Genomic DNA, 22404 nt, shown 5'->3' on the forward strand with positions numbered 1-22404 from the left:
AGGTATAATCTCTCCCTGGGTGAAACATGCTATAATTCCCCATGATACAGATTATGGGTAGGATTCACCTAATGAATCCCATCTGTGGAACCCTTGTGCAAGGATTTCCCCTTGCACAAAAGGGCTTTCACCCCTCCACTCAGGCAGAATTTTCAGGTGGTGCTTTTACCGGAAAATTGCTATTAGATACTATACATTTTGGAGCTGTAGGTTAATATGGATGATAGCCAGCAAAGCCACACTCAACAGTATAGCCATTGAAATCAATGGATTCAAGTCATTATTTATTATACTCAGGTGGCCTATAACCCTTACTTCATTAAAACCAGCCCTAGAGCAGGGTGCAACTTAAAAATACATAATTCATAATAAAACAATTTGAAAAAAATCAAATAATAATAAACCAAATTTACAGCACACCACAAGCATGACCAAGCATGTTTTCATTGTCACAAGCATTAAGGAAAAGAAACAGAATTAAGCACCTGGTATGTTTTAAAACAGGCGTTTCCGTGTGCGGCTCTGGCTCGCCAGAGCAGCGATGTCACGCTGGCCACGTGACCCGAAAGTGTCTCCGGACAGCGCTGGCCCCCGGCCTCTTGAGTGAGATGGGCACACAACCCTAGAGTCTGTCAAGACTGGCCCGTACGGGCAGGGGTACCTTTACCTTTATGTTTTAAAATACACTAGAGTGTATTTTACACTAGAGTGTGAGAGTGCAATGCACCACACTGCAAACAACGTTGTAATCCCTCTTGTCAAGAGTGAGTTTTTTCAGTCTAGGTTCCCCTGGCCCCACATGCGGACTTAAGAGTTTCTGCTACACATTAAGAAAAAAAATATTTTAAAAATCCTCATTCTATCAGGAAACTTTCAGCTTGTCCTTACTATGTTCCCACAAACTCCCCTATTTATTATTTTGTGCTCTGAACTCACCATGGCAATAAATCTGCCAATAAAGTGGAAGTATTTCAGGTGGTCTGGATTGATGTAAGAAGCTGGATTTATCTGTAGGCAGTAGTTATCCTTTCCTGCATATTCAAACAGGCAATACATTGGGTTCAGCACTTCATGCGACAACAGAAAGAACCATTCCCTGAAACCACATAAAGAACTCACAGTCAACACCACAAGAACCAAGTATTAGGTTTAGACATTGTGTACAGATTCCATAGTGCTAATTTAACCTCCAAAGCTAACATATAACTATTGGGGCAATCTATTATGTTCAGCCTGCCCACAGCTAGTTGGAATGAGCATGTCAAGTGCTTGGATAGGACACCAAAAGCAGTTCTCTGTTACAGAAATTCCGGTGCTTCTAAAAAGACTAGGATTACTAGGTTCAGATGCAGATAATTAGCAATTTACTTCTCTGGCTTCAGCTCCTACATGCGGTACTGTTTGAGGCTTATCATTTTTCTTTTGCATATGGAAACTCAAGATTCTCTTTATAAACAGACCAACACTATTCTTGCAATGCCCATGTACATCTCTTAAACAATGTCACAATACTGAGTGAAATTATGTCCAAGATGCAGCCCTGTGACTTCTGATGTGGAATCAGATGTTCGGTTTATAAATACTGATGCTGACTTTACATTTTTTTTAAGCTAAAGAGTGTATTGACTGATATGCTGGGATATTTGGCTTTAGAATAGACACAATCAGTATAGCCAGAGTAGATAAAATCTTTTTAAAGATAGTTATATGTATAATGAAGGACTGACCCAGCACTAAAGGTATGGTTATTTTGAGTGCTGCAAAAACACAAAACTAGGAATCAGTTTTAGTGGTTATCAAACTTTTTTTGCTACATCAGCTAAAGAACCAAGTATTGTGAGTCTAGCCCAACTCAGCTGATACAAATCTTACCAGGACACATGAAGATGTAAGTCATGGGTAGGGAACTGGATTCAACCCAAAGGCCAGAACCTGTCCTCCCCACAAAGGCTACTTTGACAGCTGGGTGGTGCCACTCACTTGTCAAAATCAGTGACAACTTCAAAGAGGCCTACAGTTGGCAGTGACCAGCTAATTGGTGACAACAGCAAACCTTGCTTTATCCATCTGTAGGCACTGATTGGACTCAAACTGTCCCTATAAAGACAATTTCCCTCTGCAAATGAGCGAAGTCTGCTGAAGGAAAATGCCCATTTGCAGGCATGTTTTGCCAAGGCACAATTGAGAGCACACTTCAAGCTCCTTATTGTTCCCTTGCAGCCATGTGATGTCATGCATGGGGTGAATAGGAATGGTTTGCAGTCAAATTAGGAATGCTAATTAGATCCACAGGGTGAAGCTTTCTCACCAATGATATTAATGTTATCCATGATACTAGAGCCCAAATTTGTTTATTGAAAAGTTGTGTAACTTTAAATCTGCAAGCTTTAAATCTGCAAGTTTCCCTTTTCTGGATACTGACAAGTTAAACCCCAAATTAGATAGAACTTTCCAAAGAAAAGGGTCACGGTTTTTAAAAAATGTAAACCCCTCAGAGTTGTCTTAAAAGCTTTCCTACCAAACAATTTCAAGCGCCTATGGTTCTATTTGTTTTACATAGTAAGACATCCCTACCGTGCAACACCTCCATAATCTAATCCTTCTTCTCCAGGGAAAATGACCCACAAACGTCTTCGTAGGTCCGCAGGGCTGAGGCTCATTATCTTAGTGGAAGAAGCATTAGAAGATTAACATTCTAATAATTGTTCACACAGTCATGCACATTAAAATGGACACTGGTATATGGTGGTTTTGATGTTTTACTCATTTATTCTGGATCAGCAGATCCCTGAAACATTTAACAGGCCATTTAGAGAGGAAGGTTGACATTGAACAGATTAGAGAGGGCTGAACATAGTTCAGATCAAATACACATATTCCACACATTTTACAATGCTTTAAGTACTGAAACACAGCTCAATTACCTGCTGAAATGAATCTTCAAACAATGTTTTTCTGCTTACTGTGATTTTAATGTGCTGGGGCAGGGCCAATTGCTAAAATGTAAGAAACAGAATTGAAAAACAAGCCAACTACATAATAGGACAATATATGATAAAGTATATGAAAATACTGAATTCAAGAAACCCTGGTTGCACATATGGGAACTGGTGCATGTCAGCTATGAATCTGAATGCAGGCAGGTCATTATCTAACACATAGGGCAGATCTACCATGAACGAATGCAATAGATTGATGTGTTTCCATCTGTACCAGGTGTGGGGAACCTGTGGCCCTCTACCACTGGCCATGCTGGCTGGAGCTTATGGGAGTGGTAGACCTACAATATCCAGAGGACCAAAGGTTCCCCACCCGTTTTACAGAGATAGGTGCAACTGTGAATTATTTTCCCATGTGTGCTTACAATGTATTACTCCATACACATATTCTTGAAAAGGGGCCATTGACACCATTGCTAGATATTGCCAGTAAAGTAAAGTTGTTGTATGTGGATGGGTTATATTCCCATTGATGTTCATGAATAATTCCAAATATACACAGTGAAAATAGAAGCTCTGTAAACTTTATTTTGTAAAACAACTCCAATTTGAACTTATGCTGAGAGAAGTTTACTCCTTTGTGCATTCATCTAGTTTACTAATGCTTTCACCTGACAAAGTTTAATTATTTAATGACTACCCTTTGGCCAAAAACTTCCAAGGATGTTTTTGAGTTTGCATGTAAGACAAACTCTAAGATAATGCTTTTATCTGATGGCAAATTATCACAGTTATTCTCATTAATATTCATTTGTTAATGTAGAGGGCAGTGCAGTGGAAGATTCTGAGTATCCTCTCTCTCTCAACTCTTCTTTGGGGTGTCCAACAGAGTTACTGCCACCACAATTTCACCAAGGCTCATGAAATCCCACAGGGCATGGGGGTTTGTGGAACTGGCAGCTCTTTTAGAAACATGTAACATATGTACTATGTAACATAGATTATGTAACATAGACTATGTAACATAGATTATGACAACGGACTCACTAGAAACTTGCAGTAAAACTCTTTCCCCAAAATAAAACATAACTTACCTGACACCAAAACCGGAAGTATTGGACCTTTGCTTTGAAATCACGAACATAGGCTATCTGGGGTCCATTATCTCTGGAAACAGAAGTAAAAAAATCACTTGAATACAGGTATGCAGTTGTCATCCATTTCAGTTCCTTGCCTAGTTAACTGATTCAGAAAAGGAAGGTTAATTTTGTGGAAGCACATATAGCTACAATATAGCTAGGTAAATTATTCCTTAGGAACAAAATCATTTCCCTTCTTCCCTTTACTTAGTGGCATGCTACTAGTACACCAAGGAGTTGTAATTTTCCATGGGCCTTTGTAGGCTTTCCTCCTAGCATGGTAGCAGCCAATTAGGGAAGGATGCAAGAGATTGATCCTATTTCCCCCTCTTCTCTTACCTCAACCTGACTGCTACTGCCTCTCCTACTTTCACCATTCCACTAAGTAGGTGTGATTAAAAGGGAAGGGTGGAGGGGGATAGACGGAGCTAGATGAGTGAAGAGTAAACTGGGAATTCTCTGATTTGAAATTTAATCTTTGGGGTCTTTGAAGCAAAACTGATAAAACACTGAAGCGCAGGTTAAATAAGTACTAAGGGAAAAACTGGTGTATATTATTTTATAAATAATGGAAGTATTTAACATTTAATAGCACATAAAAAAACCTTAGGCAAGTTGTTGAACATACTCTGCTATCATTTTAAGAACAGCATCATGTGTTTTCACCACCAAAGGTAACCAAGTTTAATCGTACGGCTATCCAGCAGTGTGTATAACAGATGCCAATAGTAGAAAGGAAGTAGCAGTAATATAAAATTGTAGTAAGAAAGCTTACAGAGCCGATTTCCCAGTACGAGGATCGATATAGGTAGTTGTTCTTCTATTGTGATCCACAAAATATGGAATTCCATCTACAGTGAATCTCATCTCCCAGCCCTCTGGCAAAGGTTTCTCATTTAATTGACTGCAGAAACAGATATACACAACACATAAATCTCATTATACATATTTTTCACACATAGTAAAAGGTACTGTTCCATTTTTATTCCAGGTATTTCATTTAGCTTTATTAGACCCAAGATAGTAAATCGAACTCTTAGTTATACTGAGCTCCAAGGAATGCACAGCTAACACCACAAATCCAAAATGGAAAACAGTTTGTCAAGAAGTTAAATGCCTACCCCCATCTCAAAAGGGAGCATGTGTTATTACAATTAATCACATGGAATCAGAATAGGGAAGAAAAACTAAACATTACACCAGACAGGCTAGTAAGAGAAGACTCAGAAAAACTTTATATCCTGCTCACAGAATGTAGGTTGATGTATGGGTTACACCCTGTTTGCTTGTTACCTAGGACTCAGCTATACTCAAGTCAATTATATTGTTATAACTGCTTTATAAACACCAGATGGCGCAGCAGAGTTTGATCTTTTGCCAATGTGATTTTCTATTATGAGCTTTATAACACGTTTTCCTGTAACTTTTTTTTTATGTGTCTAGAACCTGCCTTAGTTATCTGTTGGTCACAAAAGAACTCAGAGAGCTTTATGGGAGTGTATCCATTGCCCCTCTCTGCTAATGTTATCTAAATGTCGTCTTCTTCTTTGGCAATCACTCGTAGTCGAGTAAGATTGTCTTCCATAAACACAGTTTTAACAATGAGTCCGTAAGTGACTGTGGAGGCCAATTCTGGATCCACATGTCCTTTCACATTGGTTTCTGGGCAGGAGTTGATCATGGTGTGGATTTGCCAAGCATGCCTTTCTCTTAGCATGTTTCTCTCTTGCGTCCTGAGTTTGAGTGTCTTCAAAGCCCATGACACCTTTGGTAAAGGCTGTTCTCCAACTGGAGCGTACTTTTTTTTTAGATTTGCCTTGAGACAGTCTTTAAACCTCTTTGGTTGACCACCAGCATTACGCTTTACATTTTTAAGTTCGGAATAGAGTAGTTGCTTTGGAAGACGATCATCAGGCATCCACACAACATGACCAGTCCAATGAAGTTGATGTTGACATTATTACATGTAAGAGGTGTATAAACAGGTCATTTTCCAGTATATTCAGAGTGTTTAAGTGTTTGGGGAGAAATCCTCACAGGATTACAGAAGTGCAGGGCTGGGATACACCTGAGGTTTATTTAGCAGAATGCCTGTTTTTAAGGCCTTAAATATGTATTACTTTCTAATCCTTCTCAGAGATATTCTGGAGAGTATCTACTATGCCTTTAAAATATTAAGCTATTTTTCCATTCCGCCTTTTTTGAAGAATTCTAGCAAGATATGAAATAAGGAACAGGAGTAGAATGCTTATTGAAAACAAGTCTCTGCAAGACTCTGGCTGAGATCCAAGGAGGCAAAGTTCTTCCATGTGTGCAAGGCGGATTTCTGACTTTCTATTGCAGGAATAAGCACCTATGCCTTTGGGAATGCTGCTTCAGAGGGTTCTTTGTGCAGCAGAAAGGGGGTGCTAAGAACACCTGCATCCAGGCAGATGACGATACATGACCTTTGAGATCTCTGCCTTTGATCATGTTATTAGGTTAGCCAATAAAAGAATGGCAAAATGAGTCAAAAGTTGTATAATATGCTGAGTCACCAGCAAGTAATTTGTAACACTGCACTAGATGCAATACAGTGGTACCTCGCAAGACGAATGCCTCGGAAGACAAAAAACTCGCAAGACGAAAGAGTTTTTCGTTTTCTGAGTTGCTGCGCAAGACCGATTTCCCTATGGGCTTGCTTCGCAAGACGAAACGCCTTGCGCCTTTTTTAAAAAACCGCCAATGCATTCCTATGGGAAACCGTCAATACACATTGGTGCTTCGCAAGACGAAAAAACTCGTAGAACGAAAAAACTCGCAGAACGAATTAATTTCGTCTTGCGATGCACCAATGTACGTTCTTTTACCCACCAACTCACTAAGACAAGATATGAAATAAACAACAGGATACAATATGAAATAAAAATAATAATATTGAGTACAAGAAATGTTTTTATTTTGTGTTGAATGCAAATATGAGGATTTCCTTTTTGGTTCTTCTAGTAATAATTTTCTTATGTTTTGTTCCAACAAGAAATATTCCTCTTAAGAAACCACTTCCTCATATCTGCTACTTTCCCCTTATGTTCTCAATACACTTTTAAAAAAAATCAATCAATCTGCTTTATTGACATAGAAAAAGTGCATCGTAAACATGGATCAGAACACAACACATTTAATAGAACATAGTAGGAAATACTTTAGGATAAAACTGTCCCGACATTGTGAGTTATGAAAATGGCTTTTAGGACCTAAAAGGTAAAGGTAAAGGGACCCCTGACCATTAGGTCCAGTTGTGACCAACTCTGGGGTTGCAGCTTATGGTGACATAATTTCATGGAATACACTTTTGATAAGCAACATGCTTTAGTAGTCTAAAATCTAGCTTTATTTCAGTTTAGCTCCATTTCAACCTAGCTTCGAGACTGGTTTGGGCACTGAAACAGCCCCGGCAGCTCTGACTGATAACCTGTATGGAGAAAGAAACATGGGGAGTGCATGGTTCTCCTGGAGTGGTTCTGTGAGTTGGAGGCACTGCTCCTATCTGTGGGACCACCACCAGAGTAGGAGCAAGGGCAGACCGCTGCTTTTGGCATTTGTGCTGTGGGGTCCTGTGGGGTTCCATTCTGGTCCCCCTCACTTTTTAACATCTATGTAAAGCTGCTAGGAAGTGTCATCTGGAGATCTGGAGAACAGTATACCTAGTATGCAGATAATATCCAGCTCTCGCTCTCTCCATACCACTTTACTAGTGTCTGGAGGTGATAATGGGCTGATTCAATCCAAACTTATATTGAATCTGGACATGATGCAGGTGCTGATAGTTCTTATATTTAGGAATTGAGGCAACCTGTGTTAGTTGGCACCACACTCCTCCTGAAGGACAAGGTGTGTAGCCTGGGGGTGCTCTGGGAACCAGCACTTTCAACTGCAAGCTCAGGTGGCTCCAGGGCCAAGAAGTGCCTATTTCCAGCTAGGGCTGGTTCACCAACTATAGTCCTTCCTGAACCAAGATACCACAGCATGGACCACTACGGCTAGGTTAACCTCCCATTTAGCACTACTGCAATGAGTTCTAAATGAGGCTGTCCTTGAAGATGGTCTAGAAGCTGGAGCTACTGACAATGCATCCATCAGCTGAGTGGCACTGTAAAGTGGGACCATATCTCAACAAATCTTAAGAACTGCACTGGCTGCCTGTTCGCTGATGGGCCCAACTTAAGGCTTTGATTCTGGTATATCAAACCCTATATAGCTTGGGCCCCAAGTACTTGATGAAGAACTTCTGCCAATATATCTCACTCTTAGACTTAAAATCTGCAGAGCAGGTCCTATTCATGATCCCACCTATGCCTGTGGTATATTATGCAGGGACCTGGGATATGGCCTTCTCTGCTATGGCACCTTCATTTTGGAACACCCTCCCATTAGTAATACAGTTGTCCCCCTCAAAAACGGCTTGTTGTAGTCAGATAAAAACAGTTTTGTCCATCAGGTTCTTTGGGGGAGATGAGCAAATAATAATTTTGTTCATCATGATTGCTAATCAGAATATATATGCATTTTGGTTTTCATATATCTTGAGCTATGCATTTATTATTTGCTGGGGAATCTCTCTGGGATGAATGAAAGTTTAGAAATAGTAGTAAATAGTGCTTGATTTTGGATTATGTTCTGAAGACTATTAAGAGAAGAGAAAAAGCTTACCCTTGGCTTCTGGGATCTTCCCATTGTGTGATGCGTGTATTGTGGTTGACAAAATATACTCTGCCATTGGCGTCTGTTCTCTTTTCTGAGGGAATATAAATTAGGACCATTTTAGTTACCATGGACATATCGTTTTAACGTTAAGATAATAGCAGTGAATTATATATGCCAGGACCTATGGGGAATATCTCACTTCTTTCTCCCCTCTGCAGAACTCTCTGCCAACAAAAAACCTCTTAAGGGTTGGGGGCCCTCATGAAAGACTTGGGATGTAGAACAGTGGGAACGGGAAATCTGGCAGAGGCAGCTTGCATGATCTTTTTTGTAGGGACACAAGGGGAAGCAGAGGGCAGGAGGAAAAGGAAGTTCACCTTGTGCAAGCACTTCTTTAGATAGAACCCCATGTGTTTGGCAGTTCTGCTCTCCCCCCCCCCCCTTTGACTTGAATTGTGCCCAAATGCCCAGTCTGGAAACTTAGCATTTCATAACAGCTGTTTGAACATACCATCCAACTAATGAATACATTGTGTTCCATCATCTTAACTTCCTAGTTCATGAAACCTCGGTGGAACAGCACTTTATATCCAAGTCAAGGACATCTCCTTCAGGGAGAACCTTGAACAGGTCAATAGTATGTGAGATAGCAGTACAGATGATTGGTTGTGAGAGTAGGGCTCAGATTCCTGTCCTAGATGAAACACCGTTACTTATGATTCTGCTACTAAACTAATAGAGGTCCCTAGAATTGTATACCAACTCAATGACAAGAGACTATAATATGTATGAAATATAGGTCTTCACTCCTGAAGGCACACTCTTCCATTGCCTCCTGAAGCAGATGCAGGCCAACCAACGGGTCTTTATGCTTTTCAGATGAGCTGTGCTACATATTACACTATTCCTCTTGGGATATGAACACAATTTATCTACAAAGACTGCCCAACACCTACTGAGATTTGCAGTCTTGCTGGCCGGAGAGCTCTGAATTTGAAGTGACATTATTGTGATCCCCAAGTAAACTCTACTACTTTTATCAGGTTTCTGGAGCCATCAGAGTGCAATAAAAAAAACACACACCTCATGATGGCAGAGTAATAGCTAGACTCAGCGTTGGCTTGGACCACTATATAAGTGATGTTGAGAACCAGAACTTTTAAAGACCTTACCCCATCCATGTGGCAGGGGACCAAGAGGATCAAATTCTTTGTTCTGTGTGAAGTCTTGATTCTGCAATCACAAGAAAGCATACTGTAAACTACTGACTGAAAAATCTAAGATTGGATAAATCATATACATTATACTTACAACTGGTTATTTTTTAAAAGACCTTTCTACCTTTTTGTAATGAAGGTAAAATCACCTAACAAGATAGTCCCAGGACCTATTTGTTTTAACTCTGGCAAGTTTCTTAGCCATCGGCACCTCTCTCACTTTTCCAAACCAATGCCCACAAAAACTAGGAAAGGAATAGGATTTTACCATCCCAAAATGGTAATATGTCTGCCCTTGTGGCACAACCACTGCATCCACCTTTCTGGAATCTGACAGACTTCCACACCTCAGTAGAGGCAACCTACTTTCATCCAATTCTGCAGAAAATAAAAATACCGAGCCAGAGACCTTGTAATATGGTTTCCAAGGATGGCAACCAGTGAAGTTCAATCAAAATATGCTCTCACTATGCCTTGAACAAAACTTGCCAGTAACTCTGCGCTTGCCTACAGCTGCTTGAATTAACATGACAATGTTTGCTTGCAAATGGCAAAGTAAGAAGCCATAGGCAGAATATATTTGATCTGGAACCCTCTGGAATCAATTTAAACTACAACTAAATCTGATAAACAGGTTATACTTTGTATACTAAAGAAATTTTCATTTAAATGTTTGGATGGAAATGAGTAACTTCCATGTGTAGCAATCAATCACCCTGTTTTATTTAGATTCTACTCTATTTTTTGCTTTCTGTAAAGTATTAGTGATTACTTATTAGGAATTTTAGGCTGAGGATAGAGCAAGTGCTGTTGAGTTAATCTGCATTAGCTGATGTTATGCCAATATGAATTCCAGCCCAATCCTCAGTGTTCTCACCCCATATATAAACCTCTGGTTAAATTGTTGCATAGCTCCTTGAAGCTGGCTGCGCTGAAGTTGCCACTGTTCATAATTCCGGACAGATTCCAAAGTTGGCCGCTGCCAGGTTGTTGTTCTGGTGAAATGGTCAACATAGTAAATCCGCCCCATGTTGTCAACTCGACGTTCCCAGCTAAAGAACACAGATGAGATAATCAAATGAATGCACTGACTTCAAGGTAGGCTACAGTCTGACAGAATGGAATACAGGAGCACTTATTCAACATAACAGGACAAAGAGGGTCAGCACAATAATTCCTCAGTTTTGCTTTATGTCACCTTATTACTCAATTCCAAGGGCTTTATCATTTGATTAAAGGTTCTGCACTTTGCTCTGAAATTCCTAATTTGAGGTAGCAATATCTATTTATGTGCCCATCATTTTTTTGAAACCTCTAGAAGTGTGCTACAAGTCCAAAGGATGAGAAAATACCACTTTCATATGCAACAACATTATGATGCAGACCCCACACACATCTGATTTCTTTGGCTGATTTTGATTCTCCTCTACTGTAACAGTGAGAAGCATACCAGGCTTAAATATACCATATTCATGCCTAGAGGCACTTCAGTTCCTGTCAAGGAATGCCACAGATTTTGGAGGTTTGTGCCACAGTTGGCCTCCCATGGCCTAATATAACTGACATTTTTACAGCCAGTCTTAAGATTCAACATACATAGAATAAAGTGCAAATTAGACCCATTTTCTTTTCACAAAACCTTGACTTAGCTATCCGGAAGTGCAATATTTTAACTGGACCTAAGCTGGACATGAAGATGGCAAGCTTGGAATGACATCTTCAAGCATGTTATCAAGCACAGTTTGACAGATCACCAAGTGACTCACCCTGGGGGAAGAGGTTCTGGCCTATCCCATGTAGTTCTTTTTTCAACATGATCTACGTAATATACTCGGCCATGTTGATCCACTCGTTGTTCCCAGCTGGAAATACACAAATAATTTGTATGTACTATTGTGCCAACCTATTCACCTTGTTGCTTTCTCATAGTTCTTATTTCCAAATGGTCCCCTGATCTGTTTTGTATACAGTAAGCCTGCCATTTATGCAGGGGTTACGTTCCAGAGATTGTGTCTAAAATCACATGTAGTCAAAATGCCAAAATCATTTTTCCTTGAACCCTACCCCCTTCCAGTTCCTTTTAATTTTTATTTTGCCATGCATGTAAGTTGCGGGCTTACTGTAGGACTAAATCTTCATTCTGACAATTAATAAAATGACATTTTCAAACACATTTGTTTCTATACAAGACCAAGACCCAGGTTTAATTTTACATTTGTATTTATGACACTAGTACCATATAACTCTTGAGGGACATTCTGTGATTCCTTCCCTTGGGCACATTTTATAGGAATAGGATTTATTGGTCATCTTTATAGTGTTCCCCTCCTTTCTCAAAGTTGCAGAGAGTAGCATACATGGGAATTATCTGTTGTGATCTTATATGAATCTTGTAAACTATGTTAGGCTGACAGAAGTCTACTCCAAAGTCAACAAGTTAGGATCTGAGCCCCCATCCCTGTGGTTGAGGTCTGACAATTCCCATCTCATAAGGTATGGATGAAGGGTAGGCCACAATCCACCAGTGGATCAGTAGTTGTTTTCTTAGTGCCTGTTTACTTACAGACTTCCTATGGATATCTAGCTAGCCATTGTGGAAGAAAGCACACTGAACTAAATGAATCTTGACCTAATCCAGAAAGGCAAAACTTCTATTTTTCAGGAAGAGTCCATACTTTTAAACTGCTATGGCATGACTAACATTATTGGAGATTCTGAATATGTACTCTTGGCTTTAGAAATTTAGTGAACCACAGAGCTTCTTTAAAACATACTCCATGAAAACATATTCAGCTCCACCCTGTACCATATCACATTGACTTAAGATCAAAAATTTCAGGGCATTTAGATTCCAAACCTACTAAGCAACAGCAGCCACATTGGCCCACTGTGGCCACATGCTACCATATATATTGCACACATAGAATTGTACCCATTTCTCACTATACATATTCAAACTGCAGCCATTCAACTGTATTTATAAACATACTGGCTTTCTTGTATTGGTACTCAACTATGAAAGTTTTGAAATTCTGATCATCATCGTATTTGGGCACATACAATATTTTTTTGCAGAGAATGGACATGGTGGAAAAAAAGGCTTCTAAAACTTATTATTGGGGTGTGTCATTTATCAGACCTTATGGAATTATGTGCTTGTGCCAGATTACCTTTTACCACTGTATTGTGGGGAAGTCCGCCACAATATAAACAAATGTATCTTTTTCCATAAGCCAAGTGCTGAACTTAGTAGTTCTTAGATAGGGAGACAGACAAAAGGATCTTATGCTCTAATATTCATTTTTGCCTTTGCTCACTTCTTCAAGCAACAAAACTTGCTGAGAAGACTGAAAAGTATGATCATTATCTTTGATACTTGCCTTTCTCAGCTCATATTACTGCTCTAGATAAAGTCTGTTGATTGTCTCTCTGTATTAGCTTGGATTTCAAGAACTGTGAAGAGTTCTACTTGTAGGAATAGGGCTTCCCTGCCTCTTCCTTCCTGAAAAGATATTCCTGGTGGTCTGCAGACTCTACAGAATGCAAAGGTGTATGGCACAAGGAACTGCAGTGAGTGAATTCATGAAAATTAGAACAAAACGTTCCACTCATTGTGCTGTTTCTCATCTCTGTGATTTCTCTCATCTCAGTTAATTCATGCTATCTTTCACTTTAATATTCAGCTGACCTCTCAGCTTTAAATAATTAAAAACTCACATCTTGTCTCAAGCGTTTCCGTGTTGGTGTTCTATTTTTTCTAATTATTACATAGGTTTTACTTTAACTCTTTTGTGGCTTTTTTTTTAGTTCCACCCTGCAAATGCAACGTACTGTATAAAGCACAGTATATTTTGGTGCTTTTAGAAATCAAATGGATGAGACGGAGGAAACTTGTATCTTGCAGTAAATTTTGTGTTAGAGACGTGTGTATAACATAAAACCTAAGAGCATCAAACTCTTACCCAGGTGGAAGAGGACCTTGACTAACTGTGTGATGTGGCTGTGAAGCTGGAGTTACTGGCTGAACTTGTCTGGATATTGGTGGTGTGGCCAAAGCAGCTGCTGCAGGAGCGCCCGTTACTGCTGTTGCTCCCTCTGAGTTTTGTTCCGATGCTGAACTTGTAGTTGGCACCAATCCTGCACTAGCCCCTTCTGATTCTGTGGAGGAAGTACCATTGACACATGCTGCGAAGAACACAGACAAGAAAAAGACAAATATTTATGTTTATTTTAATTCCAGTATTGTATATTTATTTATACTCCACCTGTCCCCCTGAAATGGACTCAAGACAGCAGTACAGCAAAGCAAGAACAGATAAGCCCTCAAGTAACTACTTGGCACACGGCAGTTATTAAGTTCCCAGACTTCTAAGTAAAAGTAGTCAATGGCAGAAACCCTTCCAACAACATTTCCACAAACCTATCAGAACTCAATTTAACCATAAATGGAAAAGCCTTCTTGAATTTTAGTTTGGCTCATTGTTCAATTTCATTTACAGGAAATCTGTACTCTGATTAAGAGAACACTATGAAAGAGATTCTTTTTGAAGCAGTTGCCTCTTTCTCTTGACCACAGAAAGCCTGAAGTCCTTGAAAAGAAAATTCCAGGCTGCAACTTCAGTAGGCGTCACATAAAGCTACTTCAGTATTTTGTATGAAGAAAACTTCCATAATTTAACTATGGGACAATGTGTGTTCTCAGAATTGCCATATGATGCACTTCTGAGCTGTATAGCTTTTCCTTTCAGCTGTTTAAGAATGCTTTGCTGAAGGTCAGACAGAAATATAACTGGCTTCACAAATGCTAAAGCATGCTTATTATGAATTAAGCCACAATTTTTTGGAGGGGGGATGCATGTGTCATTATCTTTTATTATATTACACACAGCTTTAATATACTAGCGCAGTGGGCAGAATACACTGAACAAACTTAATTCAAACAAACACTGAATTCAAGAACTTTTAAAGTAATACTTTTCTCGACTTCCGGAGGCGGCGCGAAACCGTGATGGCGGACCTCTTCGAGCTCTGAAGAGGGGCACCGCAGAAAAGGGTTGTTTCGCTACGGCGCAGCGGCAACCCATCAAGAAAAACCACGGACAGAGAGAGTCCGTGGCCGTGGGACTCGGCGGGCACCTGGAGCGACCCCAAATTCGCGGAAGGGACCCCGTAAGGGGCCCCGGAGTGAAGGAGGGGGAGCGGTGCTGTGAGTTCATCGCTCTTTCTGCGGAGGCGAAGCCGCGCGGCTGTCACGGATGAGCGCTGACCTTTCTTCCAAAAATACTATTTTGAAACAGCAAACCCGTGAGTAAGGACTTAAGATTTGTTATAATAACTTGAAGAAATTTGGCTGAAACCGGGAGACGAGAAAGAGGAAGTCCGTCTTCCGGCACTGCTTATAAGATCAAAGCAGACTGTTTAAAGAGCGGAAAGCGCTGTGAACAGGGAAGCTTTAAGGCTTTAAAGTGGGACTTTCGTGCACACTTGAAATTCTATTCTTAAAGGAAGAAAAAATACAGTTTAAATTGGACTTGGAGCGGTCCCCCATGGGGCGAGGGAAGACTCTAACCCCAAATCTTCGGGTGGCCGGGTGAAGTTGCTTGACTGCGGAACTGTTACAAACTTCCAGATACTTTTGTAACTGAAGTGCAACTTTTGGGCTTACTTAGTTTGAGTGGATACAATTGCAGGCACCTTGTTGGAACATTGTTAAACGTTTTAAAGTGCTCTGCAGGACTTTTTTCTTAATGTTTTGGAACTAACTTGCTTTTAAAATTGTTTTTGAAAACGGAAACTTTAATGGCGGAAAAGTTACCTTCTTCTTACTAACTTTTGGTGGCACTCCCCCTAGAGGACATTGGATAACAAAGGCCTGGGAAAAGTTTTTTTGCTTACTTTCTTTCTCCAGACTGTTTATAAATTTGGACTTGTCTTTCCCATGGGATTATAACATCTGACCTTGAACATTGACTGATGAGTGGTACAGGAAAGACAAGAGCAGCCAAAGCTAAGGAAGCTAAGGAAAATGAAAAAGCAAAAAAGCAGGCACAGCTTTTGCAAACAACTTTAACTCAGGGACGTAGACTATCAGTGCCTGCTGTGCTTGCAACACAAAAAGTAGAAAGTGAAAAGCCTGAAAAATCTGAAGAGGAAGATATGGCATCAGGAGGAGCAGAGGCAGCACTGAAACAAGTTTTGGAACAATTGTCAACATTAAATCAAAAAATTGATAACCAATCAACAAAAATTGACCAAGCTACATCCTTGATCCAGAAATTGACAGATCAGGTTTCCCAACACACCCAAGCAATTGAAAAATTGCAAGGAGCAACGGAAGAGAACCGTAAATTGGCAGGGGAAGCCGTTGAAATTGCAACATCAGCTAAAAAAGAGGTTGAGGAAGTTAAAGCAGAAGTCAAGCCTCTGCATAAACAGATAGGGGACCAACAAACCTATCTCTCTTTGGTGGAACTGAAAAACCGGGAGACTAACCTTAGGCTTAGGGCGGTCCCAGAAATCGAACAAGAAGATTTGATTGGATTTTTGACAACAGAATTTTCAAAGTTCTGGGGCTTAAAAGAAGAAAGTGATTTTAAAATAGTCTCGGCTTTTCGATTGGGAAGATTGGTAAGAAAAGATAGATCTAGAGATTGTCTAATAGCTTTGAGATCAAGAGAGGAGAGAGACAAAATACTAGGCCTACACTTCAAAAACTCAATCGAGATACAAGAGAAAAGGGTGGAAATCTACCGAGATATTCCTAAACAGCTATTGGATCTGAGAGCCACCTATTCAGAATTGGCTAAGTTGTTGAGACTCAACTCAATTCCTTATAGGTGGGAGTTCCCACAAGGACTATCATTTACTTACAAACAGAAGAAGGTTAAAATAAGATTACCAGAGGATCTACAAAAGTTCCAGCACGACCACGGAGAAGATCTCCAAAAAGAAGCAGCAGCCCTTTGGCCTATACTTAAACCAGGACCCACTCTGCCAGCAGGCGGAGGGACGCCTAAACCCTCGGAATTAGAGGAAAAAGAAGATACACCGCTCTAGGTGTAACAGAATAGTTCAGGATGTCTCTGCAGCTACTCAGTTGGAATATAAATGGTGGAAACTCCCCGGAGAAAAGAAGGAAACTGTTTCATATATTGAAGAAAGAACAATTGGACATTATTTGTTTACAAGAAACCCATGTGACCAGGCTCCACAGGAAAGTTTTGGTTAACAAAAGACTAGGCCAAGAGTTTATTTCCTCAGACAAGGTAAAGAAAAGAGGAGTGGTGATTTATGCTAAGGAGAACCTGATACCTAAATTTTTATTCAAAGATGAATATGGAAGAATTCTGGCAATTGAAATCCAGATCCAAGGAGAAAAAATATTGATACTAGGAATTTATGCTCCAAACGACGGGAAATCAGAATTTTTCAAGAAGCTGCATGAGACGCTGCTGGACTATCTGGACTATGCTAACATCATAATGATGGGAGACATGAATGGAGTGGTGTCTACACATATGGATAAGTCTTATAACCAAAATCTAACATCAGACGGCAGACTGCCTAAAACTTTTTTTGAAATGACTGACAATCTGGATTTGATTGATATATGGAGGACAAAGAACCCCCTAGGTAAAGAAGGAACTTTCTTCTCTGAGGCCCACCTGTCCTGGTCAAGGATCGACCAAATCTGGACCTCCAGGGGGCTGGCACCCAAGACTAAAAAGGTGGAAATCTGCCCAAAAACATGCTCCGACCACAACGCTCTGAAATTAGATCTCAGACTTACTCAAACCGGATCCTTCAGATGGAGAATGAATGACACTCTTTTAAGAGATCAAGAGATTGTGAAAAAGGCCCAAAAAACATTAAAGGACTATTTTGAGATAAATTTGAATACTACAGTAGAAAAAAGAACGATCTGGGACGCAAGCAAAGCTGTCATGAGGGGGTTTCTGATACAACAGAATACAATTAAGAAGAAGCTCTGGAATGGAAAGAAAGATAAAATATTGGAGAAAATACATCAAGGAGAGAAAAAATTGAGAACTAAACCAAAGTCAAAGGATCTGTTGAGAGAAATTAAATTCCATCAAGCAGAATATTCAAAATTGATTAATCAGGAGATTGAATGGAAAATAAAACAGATGAAGCAAAGATCCTTTGAATCAGCAAATAAATGTGGAAAGCTGCTAGCTTGGCAGCTGAAAAAAAGACAAAAGTTGAATACAGTTACAAATCTAGAGATTGAAGGAAGAACGGTGCAGAAACCAGAGGAAATTAGGAAGTGCTTCCACAGATATTTTAAAGAACTTTATGTACAGGGGCCTCAGAAAGAATCAGAGATAGATCATTTTTTAAAGACAAATGGACTATCAAAAATAACTCAAGATAAAAGATCAATCTTGAACTCTACAATAACCACCCAGGAAATTGAAAGTGCCATTCAGAACATGCAACTAGGCAAATCTCCAGGCCCGGATGGGCTTACCTCCAAATACTACAAGACTTTGAAAGACTATTTAACACAACCCTTGTTGGAGGTATGTAACCAGATCATGGATGGGAAGAGGGCACCAGAAACGTGGAAAGAAGCGTTCATCACATTGATACCTAAGATAGAAACTGAAAAGACTCAACTCAAGAACTACCGCCCCATCTCACTTCTGAATGTGGATTACAAAATATTTGCAGACATTTTGGCAAGTAGACTTAAAAAAGTTTTAATTGAAGTAATTCACAAAGACCAAGCAGGCTTTCTCCCTGGTAGACATTTATATGAGAATACCAGAAACATCATCGATATCTTGGAACTTTTACAAACTAACAGGAACACAAGGGCGGTGTTAATTTTTGTTGATGCGGAGAAAGCATTTGACAATATATCTTGGATGTTCATGAAGAAAAACTTGGAAGGGATGGGAGTGGGGCGGGGGTTTGAAAATGGGTTACGAGCAATTTATTCAGAGCAAAAGGCCAAATTAATAGTGAACAATGTGGTGACGGAGGAGTTCAAAATTGAAAAAGGGACACGACAAGGGTGCCCTCTATCCCCTCTTTTATTCATTTCAGTCCTGGAGGTGCTATTGAACATGATAAGGGAGGACCGGCTGGTACAAGGGATAGAGGTCGGAGTGAAACAATATAAACTTAAAGCTTTTGCAGATGACCTAGTTTTGACATTGCAGGAGCCAGAATCCAGTACAAAAAGAGTTCTTGAACTTATATCTGAGTTTGGTCGGGTGGCGGGGTTTAAGTTGAACAAACAAAAAACCAAGGTTTTGACCAAGAATTTGACACTTACAGAAACAGAGGGGTTTCAGAGAGAAACAGAATTAAATGTGGTAAAGAAAGTGAAATACCTAGGGATCTATTTGTCTTCCAAAAATTTGAATTTATTTAAGGACAATTATGAAAAATGCTGGTTGGAAGTAAAGAAGGATTTAGAAATTTGGTCAAGATTGAAACTTTCCTTGTTGGGAAGGATTGCAGCAATTAAAATGAATGTATTGCCGAAAATGTTATTCTTGTTTCAAACCCTACAGATCGTGGACAGAGAGGAATGTTTTGGAAAATGGCAGAAGGATATATCTAAGTTTGTCTGGCAGGGCAAAAAGCCCCGAATAAAGTATAAAATATTAACTGACTTAAAAGAAAGAGGGGGATTTGCCCTGCCGGATTTGAGGTTGTACTATGAAGCTGCAGCCTTCTGCTGGCTGAAAGATTGGTTTTTGCTAGAAAACACCGATGTCCTAGATCTGGAAGGTTTTGATAATGCATTTGGTTGGCATGCATATTTATGGTATGACAAGGTTAAAGTTCACAAATTGTTTAAAAGCCATATTGTCAGAAAAGCGATTTTTGCAGTCTGGATGAAATATAAAGACTTATTAGAGAGTAAAACACCGAGGTGGCTATCACCGGTGGAGGCCAAAGCTCGAAAAAGAACCAATATGGAGGCCTATTGGCCGAAATATTGGGAATTAATTGAAAAAATTGGAGATGGTTGGAAGTTGCAGAGCCAGGACAAATTAAAAAACAAGGTGCGAGATTGGTTACATTATGCTCAAATTCAAGAGGTTTTTAAAATGGATAAAAAGGTTGGTTTCCAGGAGGGGAAATCGAAACTAGAGACAGAATTGTTAGAACCAAAGACCAAGATTTTATCTAGAATGTATAACTTGCTGCTTATGTGGAACACACAGGATGAGACAGTTAAATCTGCTATGATAAAATGGGCACAGGATGTTGGACATAATATTATGTTTGAAGACTGGGAAAGGTTATGGAACACCGGAATGAAATTCACGGCATCTACTGCCTTGAAGGAAAACATTATGAAAATGATATACCGGTGGTACATGACCCCAGTCAGGCTAGCCAAGATGCATCACCTGTCTGACAACAAATGTTGGAAGTGTAAGGAAGCAGAGGGGACTTTCTTCCATCTCTGGTGGACCTGCCCAAAAGTGAAGGCCTTTTGGGAAATGATTTATAATGAATTGAAAAAGGTATTTAGGTATACCTTTCCTAAGAAACCTGAGGCCTTCCTGTTGGGCATGGTGGACCAGAAAATGTCAAAGAAAGATAGAACTTTGTTTATGTACGCTAGCACAGCAGCAAGAATACTCATTGCAAAGAGTTGGAAGACACAAGATTTGCCCACGCTGGAGGACTGGCAGACGCAGTTGATGGACTACATGGAGATAGCTGAACTGACCGGCAGAATCCGAGATTTGGATAAAGAAACAATTGAGGAGGACTGGGGAAAATTTAAAGATTATCTGAAAAAATATTATAAGCTGTATGAATCCTAAGAAAGTGCATGATTAGGAAACGTTAAGCTTCTGCGAATATGATTAAGTAAATGGTAAAATTAGTGACAAAAGAGAAAAGGAGACAATTTAAATTGAATATGTTATGTTTATTTTAAAGGTATTGAAATTGAGATATAATATATTGTATTTGGATACATAACATTCGAAAGTTACAACAAGGTATGAAATAAGGTAACAAAATGCTGACATTGTTAATGCAAAGAACGCAGAATCGGAAGGGGTGGGGAAGTCCAAGTTTTTTTTTTGCTTTTGTTGTTAAAAAAAGAGAAAATTTGTTTCTTGTAACTACTTTATTTGTTTATAAACCTATAAAATTGTGGAAAGAAACGCAATAAAAAAATTTATAAAAATAAAAAAAAATAAAGTAATACTTTTCTCTTGCAGACATACCAGGTGGAGCAGATGGTCTACGTGGAGTAGGTGGAGGTGGCCGAGATGGTCTAGGCGGTCTAGCTGGCTTACAACCTCCATTTGCAATTAATGGAGAATCATTGCCATTAGATGCTCTGCTGTCACTAGACCCGGGAGACTCACAGCTTTCAGGACCATTTGTATTGTTCCTTTATGAGAAAGCACAATACAAATTATCATGGAGATATGGAGATCTCACTGAATGTTAAAACAATTTTGAAAAAGAAGTTTCCTAATCGAACTCTTGTCACAATTCATAGAAACAAAATAGAACCCTGTTCTTATAAAAGCCTTCGCTCCTGGAGCTTGCCGGGCTGGGGGCGGGGGAAGCCTGAGCTTCCCCCGACCCCAACCCCCAGAACGGGTCCGGAAGCGGGGGCGAAGTTGCATGCAACTTCGCCTTTGCTCCCGGAGCTTGCTGCTATCCGCAAGCCTTCTGAGCCCGGTGGGAACTCCCACTGGGCTCCGAAGGCTTGTGGATAGCTGCCTAAAGCCCGGGGTGCGCAGCGGGAGTTGGCGCTGCACTCTCTGGGCTTCAGGCTGCATGCTGCTATCCACAAGCCTTCGGAGCCCGGTGGGAACTCCCGCTGCGCTCCGAAGGCTTGCGGATAGCTGCCTGAAGCCTGGAGAGAGAGAGGGGTCGGTGTGCACCGACCCCTCTCGCTCTCCAAGCTTCAGCGAAAGCCTGCATTCGCTCCATAGGACGCACACACATATTCCCTTCATTTTTGGAGGGGGAAAAGTGCGTCCTATAGGGCGAAAAATACGGTATATTTCAAAAGGTACTAATAAACACTATTTCAAGTGGAATATATTCAGAATTCATCTTGCTGCTTCCTGCTTTGAGGGAATTTTAAAACTGTCAACTCAGATATTATAAAATCTTTTGTTACTTGCAGTTTACAAGAACTAAAAACTTTATACCACAAACAATGTGCTTTTCAGGATGGAATAAAGGAACTGAAAGGATAAGACACAGAGGTATTTATCCTACTGCATACAATTAAGTTGGACTAATCGTGCAATGGGTCAGTGTGTCTGGCTGCTAACCAGAAGGGTGGTAGTTCAAGCCCACCCGGGGTTGGCGGCTGTGGGAAGGATTCCTGCATTGCAGGCCTCACCATTGACCACAACAGGGTCAGTATGGTGGGTAAGAGAGCTCCTTCTCCCTTGGAGA

The 22404-nt window shown here is 40.1% G+C and overlaps 1 protein-coding gene across 3 annotated transcripts in view; it reads right to left on the reverse strand.

The window, feature by feature from the left end:
* Positions 1 to 22404, reverse strand: part of ITCH (itchy E3 ubiquitin protein ligase) — a 55992-nt gene that overhangs the window by 9103 nt on the left and 24485 nt on the right. For all 3 annotated transcript variants that reach the window (XM_083443992.1, XM_083443993.1, XM_083443994.1), the window contains 11 exons: positions 21207 to 21376; positions 13941 to 14163; positions 11745 to 11840; positions 10856 to 11030; positions 9934 to 9994; positions 8768 to 8852; positions 4854 to 4982; positions 4034 to 4106; positions 2925 to 2996; positions 2575 to 2663; positions 937 to 1096 (listed from right to left, as the gene is read on the reverse strand). In XM_083443992.1, coding sequence (XP_083300118.1) covers positions 937 to 1096; positions 2575 to 2663; positions 2925 to 2996; positions 4034 to 4106; positions 4854 to 4982; positions 8768 to 8852; positions 9934 to 9994; positions 10856 to 11030; positions 11745 to 11840; positions 13941 to 14163; positions 21207 to 21376 — 1333 coding nt within the window. The remainder of the gene's footprint in view (positions 1 to 936; positions 1097 to 2574; positions 2664 to 2924; positions 2997 to 4033; positions 4107 to 4853; positions 4983 to 8767; positions 8853 to 9933; positions 9995 to 10855; positions 11031 to 11744; positions 11841 to 13940; positions 14164 to 21206; positions 21377 to 22404) is intronic.

Source organism: Podarcis tiliguerta (genome assembly GCF_965153285.1).
Source record: "Podarcis tiliguerta genome assembly, chromosome: 6".
Taxonomy (NCBI): domain Eukaryota; kingdom Metazoa; phylum Chordata; class Lepidosauria; order Squamata; family Lacertidae; genus Podarcis; species Podarcis tiliguerta.